This window comes from Eleutherodactylus coqui, chromosome 2, assembly GCF_035609145.1.
Source record: "Eleutherodactylus coqui strain aEleCoq1 chromosome 2, aEleCoq1.hap1, whole genome shotgun sequence".
NCBI classification, from domain to species: Eukaryota; Metazoa; Chordata; class Amphibia; order Anura; family Eleutherodactylidae; genus Eleutherodactylus; species Eleutherodactylus coqui.
Window position 1 is genome coordinate 13559778 of NC_089838.1, and position 21900 is coordinate 13581677.

Here is a 21900-nt window from a genome sequence, read left to right on the forward strand (position 1 = left end):
AAAATTCTGTTCCTGGACTGAAATCTTTTTCGGTTGTTCAAGGCTGATGTCCTTTCAATCCAGCGATTCAGGATCCTGTTTTCAGCTGTCCAAAATGGCCAATGCCATTTCCTAATTACCTAGTGCAGACTGTGCTCTGCTTTCTGATTGGCCAGCACTGATCTTGGGAGCAGCACCAGCCAATCGGACAGCAGGTATAGTGGGAGGATTGCATCAGCTATCTTAGATTGCTGAAGACGGAACGTGGAACCATCAGATCAGAGGAGCATCAACAGAGAAGACCAACAGGAGGCCTCCTCTAGCCCTGGGACAGAATTTCGTCCTGAAACCGAGGGTCACTTTAACGTCTTGAGCAGACTTCTGAAAACGGAAAAAAATCTAGTGTTTATTTTATCAGGAAATCAGTGGTCCAGCTATTAGTACGGCTGCTATCTTTTTCACTGACATCTGGAAGTCCTGGTCAGTGACACAACAATGGGATCCTCATAGTAAAATGTGAAAAGGGGTCCAATTTCACTGTTATCACCACCATTGTGAGTCGGCGCTCAGTTGGGTCCAAAACTTCATTAGAAGACAAACACAACTATAGATACAATTCAGCTCATGGTTATGTGTAAGGACCAAACTATAGTCATGCATTTTATGTACACTCCTTGTCAAAAACGTTCCTGTGCCCCCAGAAGAAGTTGTCGTTTTTGCTGCAGACCCCATCCTGCAGTTCCATCTCGGGCAGATATACAAATGATGAGACTTGTGGTGATTAGATGAACGGTCTTGTCACCGGAGACTCTAAAAGTGGTTCCCCCCTTGGCCTATAAAAGCTCTCGGTGGCTCCTTGTGTGTAGTGACCTCCTCTTCCGCTTGCATGGAGCTTGTTGACCACAAGACCTGAATCTACAGTGCAATCAGACAGTTTTACCCAGTTAACCAAGTTTGAGAGGGGGGTGCTTTTTTTGAAATGCGAGAAGCTAGATGGTTGTATCAACGACTTGCCCGCCACCTGGGCCGTTCTAACTAGAGTGCTAGGCATTGGGACCAGTGGATGCGTGAGGACACACACACGGACGGACACACACACACACACGGTATTAGTGTATCTTGATGCCACCAGGAAGTCCTGGTGGAGTCAAGATTGACGGGGTGACGCCCCCTGTCAGTGATTGGTAGTTAGGCTGGATGGGCTGCAGGTCCTTGCAGCCCACTAAGGGGAGATGGAAAAATCATACAGCGGCTACTGCTGCATGCACCCAGCCCTAGCACCACTTCGCCGTTAAACTACTTCACTGCCCAGAGCAGCATTAAGCGCTGACAAGGCGTTGTTGGAAAAACATACCGAGACCCCCGTTGCATGCATGCAGCGCCAGCAGCACGGGGCCGTCAAGCTCCTTCCCCACGGCGTACCATACAGTGGTGAGAGGGGGTGGGGGCTCTGACTAGGAACACCACTTCGCTGTCTCCTTCCCCGCAGCCGCGTGATTCACTGTAGCCGGGGTTGGGGGGCATCAGCAGGGAGAGCACAGCGTGAACCTTCTTCCCTGCGGGGCCTGCAGGACGGAGGGCAGAGCGCACGCAGAGGAAAGCAGGGATCCCAACACAGACGTCTGCAGAGGAGAGCACGCAGGCCAGAAAAAAGTGTGACCACCGCCAGCAGGAACACACCACGGAGGCCATACAGCGCTGGGGGGACCACTGACTGAGTGATGCTGGGAGGCCACAGCAACGGGGGACAGTGAGTAACGGCCGCCGCATGCACAGCTCAGTAAACTCGGTTTTCACTGATGCCGGTAGGATCTTCCAGGACCTTTACATCTTGCACCAAACAGCAGCTAGCTATTTGACAGGGGCATTCCTACATGGAAGCCCTGTCAAACCCCTAGTTCAGGTGGCATCAAGATACACTAATACCCACACACACAAAGTGACCAGACTCTGGACGCCCTTGACAGACCACCAGTAGAGAAGATTGTTTGATCGTTCGACAAGCACTAGCAGCTCCAACTGCTGTCTGCCATCTAGAGACAGGTGGCGCCATCCTTACAGCATCTGTGTCTGAACCATTTCCAGGCGCTTGGCTGAAGGACATTTGGTCTCACGGCGCCCAATATGTGTACTGCCTTTGACATCCACTGTAGCCTCCGATTGCACTGGTGTAGTGAATAATGAAACTGGGCACTATAGGTGGGAACCGGGTTGTCTTCACCAATGAATCCAAGTTTAGATTGGACGCTGACGACGGCCATGTTTGTGTCTAGAGACCTACGAGTGAGCGCCTCAATCTTGCCCCTGCTGTGGAGAGGCACACTGCCCCCTGCTGGTGTGATGGTCTGAGTGGACTATCACATACAAGAGTCAGTCCCCCCTAGTAGTGGTACAAGGGACAATGGCATCTTGGTGATATGTTCAGGACATCCTACAGCCACATGTGTTCCTCTCATGGCGGCTTCCAAGAGGCAGCAGGATAATGTTCAGCCGCACACACAAGGGGGTCACAAGAATGCCTCTGCAACATTACCACACCTCCGCGTCTGTCCGTTCACCAGACTTATTGCCAATAGAAGGTGGTACAACAGGGTACTAGAGCCCCCATCCCCCCCACATCACATCTTGTATCCAAGCTAGAGGCGGTACAACAGGGTACTTAAGCCTTCATGCCCGCCTGGATTGCAGGCTTCTCGCTCAGCGCTTCTCCTATGTGGGTGACCTTTTATCTAAATACAGCTCCATTGTTCTCCTGCGGAACTGAAGCTGAATACAATGTAATCTGCTCCCGTGGAGAATCACAGTGTGCGGTCCCTGCTATCAGCTGGCTGGCCGAATGATGGATTTTATGCTGAACTAAAAATCATCCTTCGGCCAAAAAGTTAATGATGGTAGCATTTACACACAATGATTATCACTCAAAAGACATTGTTTGAATGAATTTTGAGCAATAATCGTTGTGTTTAAATTGGCTTTAAGTCTTTCTTGAACTGCACTGCAGCAAGAGCAGTGGGGGAGGCTTCAACCTAACCATACATCTCCCCAAACCCATTGTTCTCACTATAACACGAATGTCTCGGGTATCCACAGGATAGGCAATAAATATCTGATCACTGGGAGCCCAACTGCCCCATGTGAGCGGCGGTGCCGTGTCTGACCATTGCTTCATTCATGTTTATGAGACAGGAGGAGATTAATGCACTCCGCTACCTGGCTTCACCGTTCTCTGGATCGTTGGGGGTCCCAGTGGTTGGACTCGTAGTGATCAGACATTTATCCCCTAGCCTGTGGATAGACGATAAATGTCCTTGGTGGTAAAACAGAAACCTCCTGATGGGCAGAATGGCAATGAAAGAATGAATGCCACATTGTGCAGTTTCTCTGTTGTTCCTACTGTAAATGCATAAATAACTTGACAACTGGATGCTGAGCCGCCCATCTGACCTCCAGCATTCCCCGTCACTATCGTCCAGCCCTCTATAATAGCTCAATGGAGAGGCAGTGAATACCCGTTCACTGCAGGGAGACTAACAGAAGGTCTTCCAGTCTGCAGCGTCTTGGAAAATCCTACAAGAATAGAAACCAAACAACCGGAAATTTGTAATGAAAACACATTGGGACGTATTTGCAAAGTATTTTGTGCCAGTTTCTGGAGTAAAAAAGTCACAGCTTTTTTGCATAATGCGGTATTTGTGCAGAAATTTGCAATGCTTCTCCTTACGACCCTTACCAATCCTGCTACTTTTCCAAAAATGTGGCGGAGCTTTTGGGAAGAGATGTGGCTTCACTGGACTGACCGTTTTATGTGTAATTTATGCCAGAAAATGTACTTCAGGTGCGTTTTATATACTATAACGAAGGCTCGTACTGAAACCTATCGCTGTCTTCTTTGCCCCTAATGGATGTTAGATGTAGGGTTTTCATTTTTGCTAAATAAGCCAGAAGTTTTTTACCCTCCCACTCTTGGATGCAGGGTGGTTTTTACAATTGCAGTTTGCTGTCTATCCCTTGCACCCAGAGGCGTAACTTTTAGCTCCTGGGCCCCAATTCAAAACCTGTAACAGGGCCCCCAACTATAAAAGTAATCTATTTATATAGCGCCAACATTTTCTGCAGTGCTTACATAGACAGGGGGAATAAAAACAAGACCACAGTTACATGAAGTAATCAAATTGATGGAGACGGTAGGGGTGCGGGTCCTGCTCCAACGAGCTTACATACTACAGATAATGGGGTGATACAGAAGGTAAAGGGGCCGGAGATGTGCACAGTATGGCGAGGTGGAGAGTGAGGGGTGATATACACATAGACAATAGTCAAATTGGGCCGTATAGTGGCTAATCGGTGTGACTGCAGGTGCCACTTGATTCTGGCTAGCAGGGATTGCAGTCAGTAGGTCAGGGAGCATGTTATCAGGGGGGTACAGAGGGGTTTGGTTTAGGAGATATGGTATGCCTCCCTGAAGAGGTACATTATGGGTCAGAAGCGGCGCTCCAGTGGTGTGTGGGAAAGACAGAAGAGGAACTGGTGTATAGGGGGACTCACCGCAACTGAACCGGTCAGTCTGTTGATCCACGTAAGCCTCTTATACCAAATTTGGTTATTGAAGGGTCAACGGTCCTAGGACATTATTAGGGCACGCGTGAAGTTTTGTGTGTCAGTGATTGCCCAGATAGTTTGGGGGTAGTGCGTTCCAGAGGACCGGTGCTGCTCTGGAGAAGTCTTGTAGGCAGGAATGAGAGGTTTGAATTACAGAGACGCTCAGTCTGGTTTCGTTAGCAGAGCGGAGAGCCCGGGCTGGGTGATGGATTGAGATGAGGGAGGCGATATAGGGGGGCGCTGCGCTGTGGAGGGCTTTGTGGATGAAGGTAGCGAGTTTAAATTGAATTCTGTATTTAACGGGCAGCCAGTGCAGTGACTGGCACAGGGCAGAGGCATCCGAGTAGTGGCTGGACAGGAAGATGAGCCTGGCTGCCACATTCAGGATGGATTGAAGAGGGTAGAGTCTGGTGCAGGGGAGGCCAATCAGTAACGAGTTGCAATAATCGAGCCGGGAGTGGATGAGGGCAACAGTAAGCGTTTTTAGTGTGTCCACAGTGAGAAAAGAGCGGATTCTTGCGATGTTCTTGAGGTGCAGCTGACATGTTCGGGCCAGGGATTGGATGTAGGGGGTAAAAGAGAGATCAGAGTCAAATATGACCCCAAGGCAGCGGGCATGTTGTCTAGGAGTTATGGTGCCACACACTGAGATGGAGATGTCAGGAGGAGGTCGGTTAGTGGAGGGTGGAAATACCAGTAAGTCAGTTTTAGAGAGGTTTAGTTTTAGGTAGAGAGAGGACATGGTGTTAGAGACAGCGGACAGACAGTCAGTGATGTTTTGGAGTAAAGGTGCAGAGATGTCACGGGAAGAGGTGTATAGCTGGGTGTCATCAGCATAGAGGTGCTATTGGAGGCCAAATCGCCTGATGGTTTGTCCAATAGGGGCTGTGTAGATAGAGAAAAGAGGAGGGGGCTGAGGAACAAACCCTGGGGGACCCCAACAGCAAGGGTAAAAGGAGGTTTGCTGGAGCCAGCAAAGGAGACACTGAAGGAGCATTCAGATAGGTAGGAGGAGAACCAGGAGAGAGCAGCGTCCTTTAGGCCGATGGCGTTTGTGGTGAACAGTGTCAAATGCTGCAGAGAGATCGAGGAGGATCAGTAGGGAGCAGTCTACCTTCTAAAAATGACCATGGAGAAATAAAGGTTATATTTTATTTTTTTACTCCTTTTTATGCTGCCACTATTATTGATTTTTGCGAGTGCAGTTAGACACAACGATTATCGCTCAAAAGATGGCTTTAAGCGATTTTTGAGCTAAAATCGTTGTGTCTACAAGGGCCCTTAGAGTGTCTAGAAACGGGCCTCCTTGACAGAGGAAGTTGTAACACCCAGTTTTCCATTGATTCATGCTTTTCGCGGAGCGGTAACATATTTTTTTAAACAAACTCTTTCCTTAGAAATGGATGATCCTTTTGACGGTACTGAGGTGACAGTGGTGTCCGAAGAGATGGAGGAAAGTTATGTGCCTGCTAAGCCTCCAGTAAAGAAGAAGAAATATAGAGGCTGCTCTGATCAAGGAGAGGCTGTGAAGAAACCCAGGTAAGGGGATTACAGCAACACCTCCGAACTTAAAGGGGTCGTCTGCTTGTAAACCGTTCAGAGTTCCTGCTGCACCACCTTACGTGGTATCCATTGAAATCAGTGGTCTATCCATGTAGTGCACGAACATCCTCTGCAACTTCTGACGCTCCCATTGGAATGAGTGGAGCATGCGGGACCGCAGCTTAATTCATGCAGAGGCCTTCGGGATCCTTGGGGGCCCCTGTGTTCAGACCCCATTGATCATAAAAGTAACTTTATAACTTGGCAGAACCCCTTTAATTCAGAATTTCCTTTATCCTTGCTTGCACAAAAAATAATCCCGAGCAAAACTGCAAGGAAATCTGCGCCTTTGTGTGGTTTTCTGCTGTAGGTTTGCTTTACATGTATTGTAATCTGTGCAGGCGTCCTGAAACGGACTTCATGTCCAGTAATGACTCTTTTCTGCAACACAGTTCCTATTAGTGCGATCCATCTTATAGGGGTTGTACAACAATTACAAGTCACTTCTGGCACCTCTGCAGGGATGGGAAAACTGAATGGAGAGCCGACCGTGCAAGTGCAGCAGCGCTCCTGGGACTGCGGAGATAGCTGAGCGACAGCTGCCTGGGTATTTCAATCAGCCCTATTGAAATGAATGGTGCTCCAACCGCACATGCTTGGCCAGCGGTCCATTCTCACATTCACAGTGACCCCCGCAGCGGCAGTCAGATCAGGACATGGAAGTCCCGTTCTCCAGATCAGCAGGGGTCTCAGCAGTGAGACCCCCCCACTGAATAGCTGGTTATCCCCCATCCTGTATATAAGAAGCTGTGGTAGCTAACCTATAACAAACCTTTGTGTTGCAGGTCTGCTTACCTCCTCTACTACTATGACATCTACCTGAAGGTCCAACAAGAGGTGCCACACTTGCCCCAATCTGAGATCAACAAGAAGATAAGCGAAAGCTGGAAACTCCTCAGTGTGGCCGAAAAGAGCTATTACCTGGAGCGAGCAAAGCTGGAGAAGGAAGGGCTGGACTCTGTGAGTGTTCCTTGGTTTATGGGATCATCATTAAAGGGGTTCTCTAGTTTTCAACTGAAGCTAGTTTCAGATTACATTTTGCGAAACCAGCGCTTGTTCCTTCCTGGTTTTCATCCTTTATACAAAAGACTGCATGCTGATGGAAACTGGGACAGAACCTGAATAAGTGAGACGGATACTTTACTAGTGTCTGTTCAGCATTGAGACTGGCGGATAGTCTCAATCCAAGATTGGTAGCCCTTCTTCTATGCAGTCTGATACAGATGATAGCGGACAGTCTTTGAGTGAGACTTCCTTCAGGACTCATATGCAGCATCTGAGCCGGAGACCAACCGTTGTGGGGGAGACCATGGGGGAAAACAAGATAAATGTCACGGGTGGCTCTGAGATCACTGCCGGAAATGGCACGCAAAGGGGCTTAACTCGGTCGTGCAGGGGAACAGTTGCAGTAGCGATAACGGTTCGTTTTAACAGTGTTGTCACGTGACGCCAGTACCTTTTAGGGGGTGAACTCCAGTTGATGGTTTTGTAATAATTAAAGCAAGTCCACTTAGCTTTGTTGCAAACCAAAGGTACACAGTTTACTAGCTTTTTTGTAAAGTCACGTATTAACCGTTACAATTCAGAGTGGGGCAGACTTATCTTACACATACAATTCCACTTCGATGCTCTCTCTCTCTGGTCTAAGGTTACCTAAGAAAGAATCCCACCAGTCTTAGTTATCTGAGGGTTTGTTTCCAAAGGATTATCCTAGCAGAGGATGGAGTAACTATGATAGGGCCGCTTGCAGTTTCCCTGGCTTTGCATTGACAAGGGCTCGTACAACTCACTATTGTGTAGACCAGGGGTCCCCAACTCCAGTCCTCAGGGACCACCAACAGGTCATGTTTTCAGGATATCCTATAGTAAGGACCCCTGTGCAATGTTTGAAGCACCGACAATAATTACATCACCTGTGCAACACTGAGGAAATCCTGAAAACATGACCTGTTGGCGGTCCCTGAGGACTGGAGTTGGGGAACACTGGTGTAGACGGTTCCCGGTTCTGTTTTCCTCCACGCTGCGCTTGATTCTGTAGCTTTTGATGCTCCTGCTCTCCACTCCAGCAACGTTCACTTCAGCAGCACGGCTGCACACCTCTTCTCTCGTCCACCTCCTGATGACAACCTCCAACCTCTCTCCTAACTCCTCCTTCACTTCCGCCTGCTTCCCGCACTCTTTCCTACTAACCACACCTCACATCCTGTCTCATTTTCCCGCTCCTGTATCTTCTCCTCCCTCTACCAATCAGGGATTTTCTTTGGCAGCAGCCAATCCAAAGCAAGCTGTTACCGGCAGACTAGTTTAAGCCCAAGAAGAAGGGGTGGGGTAGGGGGGAGAGGCAGGTTCTCTCCGCTGTAGATACCTTGTATGTCTCCGTAGGAGCACATAGCCAGGTATTTAATGACTTACGCTTGTGTGGCTGTCTTGTAGGACCCTTCAGGCCACTATACATACTCTCAGAGAGTGCAGATATTTAAAGTGGTTAAACCAGAATTTCAAGTTATCCCCCTGTTCACAGAAGTTGTGTGCCATGCTCTCCTGGTCACTACGGGAGTCACTTCTCCCCCTCCCCAACGATGTCCGCATGAAGGGAACGCTAACTAAGCATGCATGATCAGCACTCCATTGATTTCAATGGGGCTGACAGAAATCGCGGAGTGGGTGCCGCAGACCCATTAAAAAGTGAACGGGGTGCTATGACCAGCACTTTCTTCTGTCTCCTCCTTTCTGCGGGGGGTTGAAGAGGACTGGGTTCACGGGACCCCCAGTGATCAGCAAGTTACACCATAGCCTGTGAATAGGGGATGACTTGAAATTCTGGTACAACCCCTTTGAAGACGTTTTCTGGGACTTGGATTTTGATGAAGGTGATCAATGTTAAAACGTTGGAGATCTGACTCCTGGCATCTAACCAACCTCTTCATTGCCTACCAGGCCCAGCACCATAGATCTCGTGGAGGCTCTGCTTGGTTTTGCAGCTTATTCACATCACTGCACATGCATTTTTCACGTGCGCGAAAAATTGCTTGTTGTTTCTATGGGAAAAAATAAAATCACGCTCGCAAAAACAATCACATGTATATTTGAGCGCAATGGAGCAAATAATGGATGATATTGCCCAAGAATAAGACACACTACAATTTTTCGATCTCGTACTATCGGTTCAAGCAAACAATTGCACATGTAAAGTAACTCACTGAAATATATTGGTTATTTTCCCATGCGATTCAACACAGCAGTTCTTTTTTCCTTTCGTTAAGGCCGCCTGCAGACGGGCGGGTCGGATCCGGCCGCGAGATTCTTGCCGCGGGACCCGACCCGAGGGCCTGCAGGGACCAGTGCGTACTCACCCGCGCCCGCCAGCTCCAGCTGTTTGATGTGCCGGCTTGCCGGGCATGCGCCGACCGGAGCCGGCGATGGGTGAGTGACATTTCTGTGCGAGGCTCCGCGAGCCCCGCACAGAAATAGAGCATGCCGCGATTTGTTTGCCGCGCGATATTTTGTGCGGCCAAATCGCGTCCGTCTGCATAGGATCGCGTTTGTTAACGCAATCCTATGCAGGCTTCCAGCAGCGGAAATTCCATGGGAAATCCCGCCGCGGAATTTCCACTCGTGTGCAGGCAGCCTAAATGGATTATCCTAAAATCAACTGTATCCCCTATCCACCGATTCTAAGAAACTGGGTCTCCTGTCCCCCTCTCCTCCTCACTGTGGGCCCACTACACCCGTCACAGTGTCAGGGATATTTATTGGAGGGGTGGCCACGCATACAGTGCCATTCCATTAATCCTCAGCCGATCCCTTGTATTAAACTATTTCCATCAGTCCCATTGAAATAAATGGAGCCATGCCACAAATGTGCGAATGCCGCTTCACTTACTCTCTACGCTCTGCCAATGGAAGCAGCCACCGGTGATGAGAAGGGTGGATATGGAACTATGTTTCTTGGGATCGGTGGAGGTCTCACCGCAGAGAACCCCCACCGATCAGATATTTATCACCTATTCTATTGCTATGTGATAAAATTTGAATTTTGGATGACCGCTTTAAATTACTATACAACGCCAATTGCAGGGATAAACCAACTATTCTAGACCTTGGGTTTATCTAGCCATGGAAGGTTTTGTGGATTGCTGTTTCCAGTATGCAGATCATCAAATAAATATCTATGCAGCCATTGACCCAGCCAGGATTGTTGGGTGATTTCAGCTCTGAGGCCTGCAGAATTATAAACGCAGCTGCACTGCATCATATAGGCCAGGGGTGTCAAACTCATTTTCACCGAGGGCCACATCAGTCTTATGGTTGCCTTCAAAGGGCCGATTGTAATAGTATAGACCGTATGGTAATAGCAAATCCCATAGTGGCCAGAGTGGTAATAGGGTCCCCCATAGTGGCCCCAGTAGTTATAAGGCCCCCATAGTGACCCCAGTGGTAAAAGGGTCCCTATGTGTATGTGTGTGTATATATATAATATATATATAATAAATATTTTTGTGGGGGTCACTTACATATATATGTGTGTGTGTACACACACACACAGACGCACAGGATTATACATATATAAATACACGCACAGGTGCACATGATAGTAAATAAATATATATGCACGAACAGGCGCACACTTATATATACATGATATACGCACACTTTTATATATAAATATATATACACGCACAGATGCACATGATTTTATATATATATATAAATATATATATATATATATATATATATATATATATATATGCATGCATGCATACATACACGCAGGCGTACACTTTATATATATATATATATATATATATATATATATATATATACACACACACACACAGACACTTTTGCATTTTTATACACAATGGTCCCAATGGCAGGTATACCGGCTGCTCTCAGTCCTTTATGGGGCCTTCCTTATACTTGGGACCCTGATGTCTACCCAGATCTGCTGCCATGAACAGAGGGAGGGCCAGTGAGAGGAGTTCCGCGCTGACCGTCTCTCATCCTGCAGCTGCTCCTCCTCAGCGCCGCTCTCCTCGCACCAGAGATAATGTTATCTGCAGGGTTCTTCCCTCCTCCGCAGCCATTGTCAGTGTGCTATCGGCACTCATCTGTTTTTGTCTGCTCTGCTAAACAGAACAAGCCGATAGACGATCTGATACTGACAGCAGTACGGAGGGTGAGGGAACTTGCTGCACAGCCGGCGGGCCACAGAAAATGAGGTGGCGGGCCAGATTCGGCCCGCGAGCCTTGTGCTTGACATGTGTGATATAGGCTATAACTCAGGATCAGTGTAAAATAAGTTACAAAGTCTATTTAGAAAATGTTGATATTTTTATATACATCATTTGTGTATGAAAACTGGAAAAACGAATGGTGAAGCTGAATGCCAGTGTGAACGGAACCCAACCAAGAATAATAGAAACGGTCAAACATTTTCAACTTTGTTCTTCTCCGAACAGAACATTAAATCCAGCATGTCCACCATGATATCCGACGTCCCAGGCTTTAGAAAGATCCTCCCTCGGTCAGAATACATCCTGATACCCAAGAGGATCCCCGAGGACGAACATCAACGTCTAGATATCTGCGTCACTCAGCCGAGAGAGACGTCGGTCCTGGCCCCTTCTGCTGCTTTATCCCATAATGGAGGTCAAAGCATCATTACATTGGACTCGGGACAAATTAACCTTTCTGAACAGTTGGCGGAGGTAGAAGGCCTAGCAGCGGAAAGGGCAAGTTTCACTTCGGCAAACACAGTACAAGAAGTTGTTCCCAGGGGCCTATATACCCAACTGCCCGAGAAGCTGGCAGGAGAAATTATCCTTAATGATGCTACTTTAGAAATCGGGGAGTCAAGTGCTTACCCAGCCGCCAACGTGGTCATCGAGGAAGACGGAGGCATCGCCCTCACACAGTCGGAAATGTCTGTTCTCACAGTTATGGCGATCCAGGTAATACAAAAAGATGGAGCATGTAAAATAAGGTTTGTGAGCCACTTGTCTCCATTAATCCATGGAGGTAACATGCCTATTTGAGTCAGGCCTCGTAAATGGAAAGAGCCGTTGACCAAATGATTGTTTGCCCTACTGTCTTATGTCTGCAGCCGGATTTACAGATATTTATCCTTTAAAGAATAAATAGAGGAGCAGATTAAAGGGGTTGTCCATGGAGGTGTAATCCCTACCAAGACCTGTGGTGTCGAAACCTCCTCTTCTGGCCTGGTTCTGACTCGCGGTCATCGTGGCGTGGACTCTCTCTCTATGCTTGTTACGTCATCGTAGGGGGCTGGCTGTTCTATTCATCCTAATGACCAGCCCCCTTGTTTGTCCTGAATGATGCCGAGACAGCCAAGGGGGCGGGCTTGGTTATTAAGAAGAGTAGAACAGCCCCCTCAATGGTATGATGGGTGCAGAGAGAGTCCATAAGATGCAAACCAGTATCGGAACCAGGCCAGAAATGGGGGTTCTGACACTACAGGTTCAGGTAAGGATTTTACCTCCCTGGACAACCCCTTTAACCCTTTCCAATCCAATTTGTATGCTGGTTTTCCTAGGGGGCTTACTCTTTTTCTGCTGTTATACATCGGCGCTATATGCTGGCTAAAGCCAGTACTGCATGAGGTGACACATTGGATAGGCTCCAACAGCAGAGAGGCTGGCAATATACAGTAAGAGAACCCCAACGGCCGTCTTCCACGATCGGAGCTGCACAGCCTTAAATCATAATGTCTTTAGACGTCAGACAGTGGATTGGAAAGGGTTAAGTAAGGCCTTGCGGGAATATTTTTTTGTGCATTTCCGTTATGTTTAGGTTCGGACATCTGTCATCAGTTGGGGAAGCTCCAAATAGCTTGTCAGCTGCAGGGAATCTGTAACATTACATGCAGTCTGCTCTAATGATTGGCTATTTAATGCAAGGATTGGTCTGGTCTGTCACTTTTACTTTTTAGGGGTTTTCCAGGCAAAAGCTATTGGAGACCAATCTAAGGATAGGTCATTAATAGTTAATCGCCAGGGACTCGCCACACGGGATCTCTGGCAATTACCTGATCGACCAGCCTGGCTATCAGTGCAGCAGGCCAAACCTGTGTCGTAGGAGAAGGGACCGGGAGTGGGCTAGCTGGCTTCATTCCCATTAAAATTAATGGGAGCTGAAGTCGGCTATTACACTTCCACGCCTCTGCCCGGTGTTGGAGACAGAAGTGGCGGAAGTGTAATAACTGCTTCAGCTCCCATTGATTTTAATGGATGTGAAGTCAGCTAGATCACTTCTGATCCCGTCTCCTATGGCGCACATCCTGGCCGGCCGATCAGGTGATTGCTGGGGATCCCATGCGTTGGAGTTGCCAGCGATTAACTATTGACGTTCTATCCTGAGGATAGGTCATCAATAGTTTTTTGCCTGAAAAAAACCTTTAGAGGGTTATTCAGGGAGTCAAAATACTTACGTGGACCCACAGTGTCAAAACTCCACTTATGCCCCAGTTCTGACATCGGGTCACTTGGTATGGAGTCTCTCTGCGCCCGTCACATCATGGGGGGGGGGGGGGGGGCTGATTGTTCGGTTTAATAAATAAGTTAACTGTCATAGCTGATACAGAGCTGAAGAGGGGGCTGGCTTAATTATTAGGATGAGATAATCAGATAGCCCTCTACACCATTTTCACCACCATTAGCTCCCAACGTGCATTGGTACTCAGTGGTAATGGCCTCCTGATCCCTACATCACTTGTCTAAACACTCCCAAAGTGGTCGGTATGTCAGAGGAGCGTGTGATCAAAATACATCCTTTTCCTTACGTGTCCTACCTGCTGTCTTCCTGTGTGGGGCGCATGTGCTGGATGCTATGGGAAGGCTATTTTAACCCTTTCCAATCCACTGTCTGATGTTTGAAGACATTCTGATTTGAAGGCTGTACAGCTCCGATGTTGTAAGACATCCGGCAGGGTATTCTTGCTGTAGATTACTGGCCGCTCTGTTGTCAGGGGCTTCTCCAGCATGTCCCATACCGCAGTACTGGCTCTAGCCAGCAGATGGCGCCATTGTATAATGGCAGAAAGAGAAAGCCCCCTAGAAAACCCTGAATCCAAAATTGGATTGCAAAGGGTTAAATGACTGGAGAAAAGGGGAGGGTTTTGTGATGCGTGAAAGGACAGGAGGGGTTTAGGAGAAGTACAGGGAAAACTCCCAGAGTTCGCTCACTTCGTCAGCCCCAAGATGAAAAAAATGAGTTCTGTGGACACCTAGATCTCTATTCTCTTACGGAGAACTGGATCTGCCATCTTTTGTATTAGCAATGGCCTGGCGGTGCCCAGTCGTAGCGCTTATGGCAGGAACCTTTGCCCAGAGTTGCAGGCAGGATTTGTAGGGAAGTGGAGAACTTTTTTCTTTAGGCTCTGTTCACACTTTGATGGATCTGTTGTACAACGGACACCATTGGCCCCCGATGGACGCCTTAGACTTGTAGTGCGGTTTGTCTGGTTTTGCCAAGGTGTCTGCTGTTGTGACGGGGAAAATAATGATAGGTTTGGATAGCACCTAAGCAGTGGACTGGCAGCGAACGTTCAGCAACATTTACGTAGCGCTGCACGCTATTCTTCAGCAAGTCCCGCTTCTGCAAACATTTTGCAACTTTTCCGCACCAGCTTTACCACTTTTGTGAAAGCAGCCAGCGGCTTATTGAAGGGGGCATAGCTGCACCGGACCGGCAGATTTATGGAACATTTACTTTAGGAAGTAGCCTAAACTATACCAGAAATGTGCAGCTGCGGATTGCTATGTCTGTGCTTGGAGGAGCCGAGATTAGACTAATGCTGGATTATTCAATAAGGTGGATGCGATTACAATCTACAAGAGACGGGAACACAATCTGTTTATTATCACATAGCAGTATGTTCCATTTATTGCCACATTGCAGCGCCGGGTGTCTCGTTGACAGTTTTACGGTCCCTGGCGACCAATGAATTCATGTTGCACTTAATGGATTCACACCTAGCAAACTCAAGCACGCAAACGGTTTCTACTGCGGTGTCGCCATTTGCCTATAAGCCTAACGACAAGAAAGAACACTGCCGTGTGGCACAGCATCGAACCTAAGGTACTTTTTATACGGAGCGAGGAATCGTTTGCAAGAGCAAACCGCGACATAGTTCACTCGTTCGCTCGGGGTGTCAGTTTAACCCTTTCCAATCCAATTTGTATCCCGGTTTACCTAGGGGGGCTTACTCTTTTTCTGCCGTTATACAACAGCGCCATCTGCTGGCTAAAGCCAGTACTGCATGAGGTGACACATTGGATAGGCTCCGACAGCAGTGAGGCCGGCAATATACAGTAAGAGAACCCCGACGGACGTCTACCAACATCGGAGCTGTACAGCCTTAAATCATAATGTCTTCAGACGTCAGACAGTGGATTGGAAAGGGTTAAACACAAGAACGACTGAACAATCGGTATTTAAACCGACCAATTAGTGAACGAACCAATGATGGTTTTTATGCTTTCATAAAATTAATAAGTGAACAAATTATCGTTCCTCATTCAATCATTGGCGCGTTTACTGAACAGTTACACTGCGCAGCAAATTAGAACGACCTAGCAAATTTATTTTTTATCCAATCGTTCCGTGTAAAAACAAGATTTTTATACCCGCCATGAAATCTCTTTTTCGTCTTGTTCATTGGGGGGCACAGCTTTGTCTGTGGGGTATAGCTACTGCCACTAGGAGGTGGACACTAAGCAGAAAAAAGTGTCAGCTCCTCCCACTAGCCATGTATCTCCTGCAGGCACCAAGCTAACCAATTTTGTGTGCAAGCAGTAGGAGCAGCCAAATAAGGTATGCAAAATAACACAGTAAATACACAACGTGATAAATCTATAAGTTAGGACGGCACCGTGTGCTACACACAGGAAACACTTCAACAAGGAGGAAAAATATAAAAGAGACTCATACCCAACTGGGTGGGTGCTGCTTCCCCAATAAACGAGACAAGAAAGAGATTTTACAAGGAGTACAGAAATCTTGCTTTCTCATCCGTATCATTGGGTGGACACTCTTTTGACCATGGGACGTTCAACAGCAGTCCCTGGGGGCGGGAAGATATATCAAGACGCATGTGGACAGCCTATAGCCATCGACAAAGCTCTACGACTGAAGGAGGTGTCAGCAGATGCAAACATATACACCCGGTATAACTTTGAAAAGGTGTTCAGAAAAGACTATGTAGTTGCCTTAAGCCGCCGCACATGGTCAGATTTGCATTGCGGAATCCGTAGCATATACCATTCATAGCATGCTATGGGAACGTGATTCTTCCCTCACACTAGCGGAAACCAATTGCATTTCTGCTCACAGAGGATAAATCGGAAGAGGACAAAGGCTTCCTAGCCTTCAAGATATTCCGAATGACCAGCTCTGCAAGTCCACAGTCCCTCAAGACTGTGGCTTCTACCATCACGCCGTTAAATGAAGCGTGAACAAACTCGGGTGGAAGAGGGGTCCCTGTAAGAGAAGATCGCTTCGAAGAAAGAGGGGCCACGGAGAGTCAACTAGCAGTTTGACTAGGTCTACGTACCATGCACGGTGGGGCCAATTTGGGGCTATGAAAATTACCGGAAGACCTTCCACCTTGGATCTTCTTGAGAAGTTGCGGGATTACTGAGAAGGGGGAAGAGATGTACGGGAACTGAAAGTCCGTCCATGGTATTGCAAGTGTGTCCACTGCTCAAGCTAGAGAGTCCCAAGACTGAGCCGCAAAGATAGGCAACTTGTGATTAATCCTGGAGGATATTAGGTTGACAACCTCTGACAGATCGCTGTGGATGCCCTAGTAAGGTCCGGCGCTGCCAGTGACAGGGAGTGTGCCCATTTTGGCTTGTGAATCTAAAAGGGCTGAACGGAAGGAAGGAAAGACGGTAGTAGGATCTACGGGTACCTGCCCTCCAACTGTCCGCAAGAGAATGTAGTTTTGCAGCGAGCGCACATCTAGTACGTGGCTCTAGCTGATGCCTGTCTAGAGTCTTACTCTCTCGTACGATTATATGAATGATTAAGGTATGTCATAAAACCACTTTGAACCGTCCTCTATTTAGTGCAGATTGTGGACCCGTCTCTTCTAGATTGTTTGTAAATACATCCCCCAAATCTGCTCCTTGTTATTGAATAAGTCTTTATCTATTAGGTACATTGGGCTCCGCCAGATATTATATTTAGGCCGCCTGCACATGGGCGGACCGGACCCCGCATGCTGGATTCCCGCAGCAGAGTTTGACCCGGTGCCCAGCCGGTGACCTCAGCTTACCTCTCCGTCATCATCCCCTCTGCTGCGAATGTGCCAGGCGGCGCACATGTTGAGTACAGAGGATATCACACCGTCGCTATGGTGATTGCAGAATGGTCGCGGGACGGATGGCTTTCATTGACTTCAATGGTAGCTGGCCGTGCGTAGCCTACACAAAACCGTAGCATTTCTTCCCCGCCAGCGGAAAACCGCAATCTGTTTCCGCTCGTGGGCAGGAAATCGCTTATTCCCATAGCATGCTCTGGGCTGGATTTGGTGCGGAATCCCGCTCTGGATTTCGTAATGCAGATCCTCCCATGTGCAGGAGGCCTAAGGCCACACAGAATCGGGGTCAGGAGGGGATTTGGGTTTCTCACGCAATCTGTTTTTGTCTTTATCTTCGCATTTACGATTTATCGCTCCCGCAGGAAACAGATGAACATTGTGCTGCATCTCCCGCCTCCCAATATATTATGATGCCTCTGACGAGTCGCTCCATCACAGAACCCTCCCGAACTATTAAATTGGTGAGTACTGGCATGTCTTACCTTCCTATGTGCCTAATATGTCTAACAATGTATGTCACTTTGGAGACCACTTTTTGACAATTACTATGTACTTCCAGCACTTCACCGCACATGAAACCATTTTTTAATTTATATGTCTGCAGCCATTTACACACCAAAGGGGCGTCTCATGTGGCCACTTTCAGGCCCAAAGCGGAAAGAGGTCCTACACTGAACTGCTGGAAAGAGGTCCTACACTGAACTGCTTGCCGTGATGGTGTCGTAGCACCTACCTGCCACTGCCAACGGGCAGAATGCGCTGCATACAAATCTATACCACAGACGTTGGGGTAGACTTAGTAAAGGGGTTGTAACACAATTACAAGTTCTCCTCTATCCTGTGGATAAGCTGTGGAACGGGGATAATTTGTATTGTGGCCCAACCCTTTTAATACTGTCATAAATTTAGGTAGCTTGGAACTAAACTAGATGTACCAAAGTTATCACAGCAGCTCAGGCCATATAATAATTTTCGTGCATCTTTGGTCACTTTTGTCTAACTTTATACCAGCTCTTGGTTTGCTTATCATAGACATCATATCAGTGCTTTTGTGGTAATGCATGAATGCAAGTTGGCATGAAATGAGCTATGCCACCTTTTTCCCTAAGCCACACTTTTTTTTTTCCTTTTAAGCCACGGATGTACAACATGTGACTTACAATGCCATTCGGTGCTGCCCCAATCATCCAGACACAGAAATATATGTGCATGGCGGGTTACATGTAGTTTCTATGTCAGAATGAAGAAGCGTGGCACAAAGCAGGGCAACAGGAACAGACCAGTTTGTGGCACAAAGCAGAGTAACAGGAACAGACCAGTTAGTGGCACATAGCAGGGCAACAGGAACAGACCAGTTAGTGGCACATAGCAGGGCAACAGGAACAGACCAGTTAGTGGCACTTAGCAGGGCAACAGGAACAGACCAGTTAGTGGCACATAGCAGAGCAACGGGCACAGACCAGTTAATGGCACTTAGCAGGGCAACGGGAACAGACCAGTTAGTGGCACATAGCAGGGCAACGGGAACAGACCAGTTAGTGGCACATAGCAGGGCCACAGGCACAGAGCAGGGCCACAGGCACAGACCAGTTAGTGGCACGTAGCAGGGCCACAGGCACAGACCAGTTAGTGGCACGTAGCAGGGCCACAGGCACAGACCAGTTAGTGGCACATAGCAGGGCAACAGGAAGAGACCAGTTAGTGGCACATAGCAGGGCCACAGGCACAGAGCAGGGCCACAGGCACAGACCAGTTAGTGGCACAGAGCAGGGCCACAGGCACAGACCAGTTAGTGGCACGTAGCAGGGCCACAGGCACAGACCAGTTAGTGGCACATAGCAGGGCAACAGGCACAGACCAGTTAGTGGCACATAGCAGGGCCACAGGCACAGACCAGTTAGTGGCACATAGCAGGGCCACAGGCACAGACCAGTTAGTGGAGCATAGCAGGGCAACAGGAAGAAACCAGTTAGTGGCACAAAGCAGGGCAACAGGAACAGACCAGTTAGTGGCACATAGCAGGGCCACAGGCACAGACCAGTTAGTGGCACATAGCAGGGCCACAGGCACAGACCAGTTAGTGGAGCATAGCAGGGCAACAGGAAGAAACCAGTTAGTGGCACATAGCAGGGCAACAGGAAGAGACCAGTTAGTGGCACATAGCAGGGTAACAGGAAGAGACCAGTTAGTGGCACATAGCAGGGTAACAGGCACAGACAAGTTCAACAGACAAGAGGGAGGTGGTGAGTTCTCCTTCAATTGAAGTCTTTAGAGGCTGGACAGACATCTGTCTGAGATGCTTTAGTGATCCTGCACTGAGCAGGGGGTCGGACCCGATGACCCTGGGGGTCCTTTCCAACTCTACCATTCTATGATTGAGTACTAAGGGTGCCCTGTGTAGCCATGTCTGGTCCCCTATATATTAGGACAAGTACTAAGGGTGCCCTGTGTAGTCATGTCTGGGTCCCCTATATATTAGGACAGGTACTAAGGGTGCCCTGTGTAGTCATGTCTGGTCCCTATATATTAGGACAGGTACTAAGGGTGCCCTGTGTAGTCATGTCTGGTCCCCTATATATTAGGACAAGTACTAAGGGTGCCCTGTGTAGTCATGTCTGGTCTCCTATATATTAGGACAGGTACTAAGGGTGCGCTGTGTAGTCATGTCTGGTCTCCTATATATTAGGACAAGTACTAAGGGTGCCCTGTGTAGTCATGTCTGGTCCCTATATATTAGGACAAGTACTAAGGGTGCCCTGTGTAGTCATGTCTGGTCCCTATATATTAGGACAAGTGCTAAGGGTGCCCTGTGTAGTCATGTCTGGTCTCCTACATATTAGGACAAGTACTAATGGTGCCCTGTGTAGTCATGTCTGGTCTCCTATATATTAGGACAAGTACTAAGGGTGTCCTGTGTAGCCATGTCTGGGCCCCCTATATATTAGGAGAAGTACTAATGGTGGGTTGTATAGCCATGTCTGGTCTCCTATATATTAGGACAAGTACTAAGGGTGCCCTGTGTAGTCATGTCTGGTCCCCTATATATTAGGACAAATACTAAGGGTGCCCTGTGTAGTCATGTCTGGTCCCTATATATAAGGACAAGTACTGAGAGTACCCTGTGTAGTCATGTGGGGTCTATATATAAGGACAAGTACTAAGGGTGCCCTGTGTAGTCATGTCTGGTCCCCTATATATAAGGACAAGTACTAAGGGTGCCCTGTGTAGTCATGTCTGGTCTCCTATATACAGTATTAGGACAAGTACTAAGGGTGCCCTGTGTAGCCATGTCTGGGTCCCCTATATATTGGGACAAGTACTAGGGGTGCACGGTGTAGCCATGTCTGGGTCCCTATATATTAGGACAAGTGCTAAGGGTGCCCTGTGTAGTCATGTCTGGTCTCCTATATATTAGGACAAGTACTAAGGGTGCCCTGTGTAGTCATGTCTGGTCCCTATATATTAGGACAAGTACTAAGGGTGCCCTGTGTAGTCATGTCTGGTCCCTATATATTAGGACAAGTACTAAGGGTGCCCTGTGTAGCCATGTCTGGTTTCTCTATATATTAGGACAAGTACTAAGGGTGCCCTGTGTAGTCATGTCTGGTCTCCTATATATTAGGACAAGTACTAAGGGTGCCCTGTGTAGTCATGTCTGGGTCTCTACAATAGGGAGATCTGCATGCATTGTGTCCTCCTCTTTCAAGTGCTGATTGGGGGAAAGGAGACTACCCCCCCCCCCCCATTCGCTCAATAGGTGAGCGTCTCAGAAATGGAGCTAAGTTCGATTTATTGTGGCATATTCTTGGAATATACCATAAGTGAGTACCATAAGTATAAGTATACTCAGATTGGTCTTTGGTCCTTGGAAGTGGTTCAGTAAGGCAATGTGGCCCTCAGACCGGAAAACGTTTTGCAGCCCTTCAAACTGAGTTACCTTTCTGCTGCACGCCACTTAGTAAATATCCCCCACTGATATCAATACCAGCTTTGGCTCAGAATTACTTGTATACACAGAACGGCCCCTTTATCAGAACAAGAGCAATTCATCTTGATGTAGATCCCACTTGGTGATGAAATCGCTCTGCAAGAATATCGGCCCCTGCGGACAGGAAGCTTCTTGTAGTTGCAGCAGATTAGATGGCGGTGCTGACATGTTCTGATCAGCTGACAGGAAGGGGTCAGCGATTCATGCTGCTTGTGCCAAATTCTCACCTTCCATCGGCACGGAGCAACAGAAATCTGGATCTATCTGACCAGGAGATGTTTTTCTGCTGCTCAGTGATACATGTTTTGCGCTCTTTTGCCCGCTGGAGTCTCTCCTTTCTGTTTCTCTTACACACCATGGCGCTGGAGCTGGTCGTCTGCTGGTATAG

At 48.0% G+C, this 21900-nt stretch overlaps 1 protein-coding gene across 4 annotated transcripts in view; it reads left to right on the plus strand.

The window, feature by feature from the left end:
* The window catches only part of HMGXB3 (HMG-box containing 3), a 70892-nt gene that overhangs the window by 4873 nt on the left and 44119 nt on the right, over positions 1–21900 (plus strand). For all 4 annotated transcript variants that reach the window (XM_066590380.1, XM_066590382.1, XM_066590381.1 and 1 more), the window contains exons 2-5: positions 5976–6117; positions 6966–7140; positions 11643–12134; positions 17887–17985. In XM_066590380.1, coding sequence (XP_066446477.1) covers positions 5978–6117; positions 6966–7140; positions 11643–12134; positions 17887–17985 — 906 coding nt within the window. In that variant the 5' untranslated portion in view covers positions 5976–5977. The remainder of the gene's footprint in view (positions 1–5975; positions 6118–6965; positions 7141–11642; positions 12135–17886; positions 17986–21900) is intronic.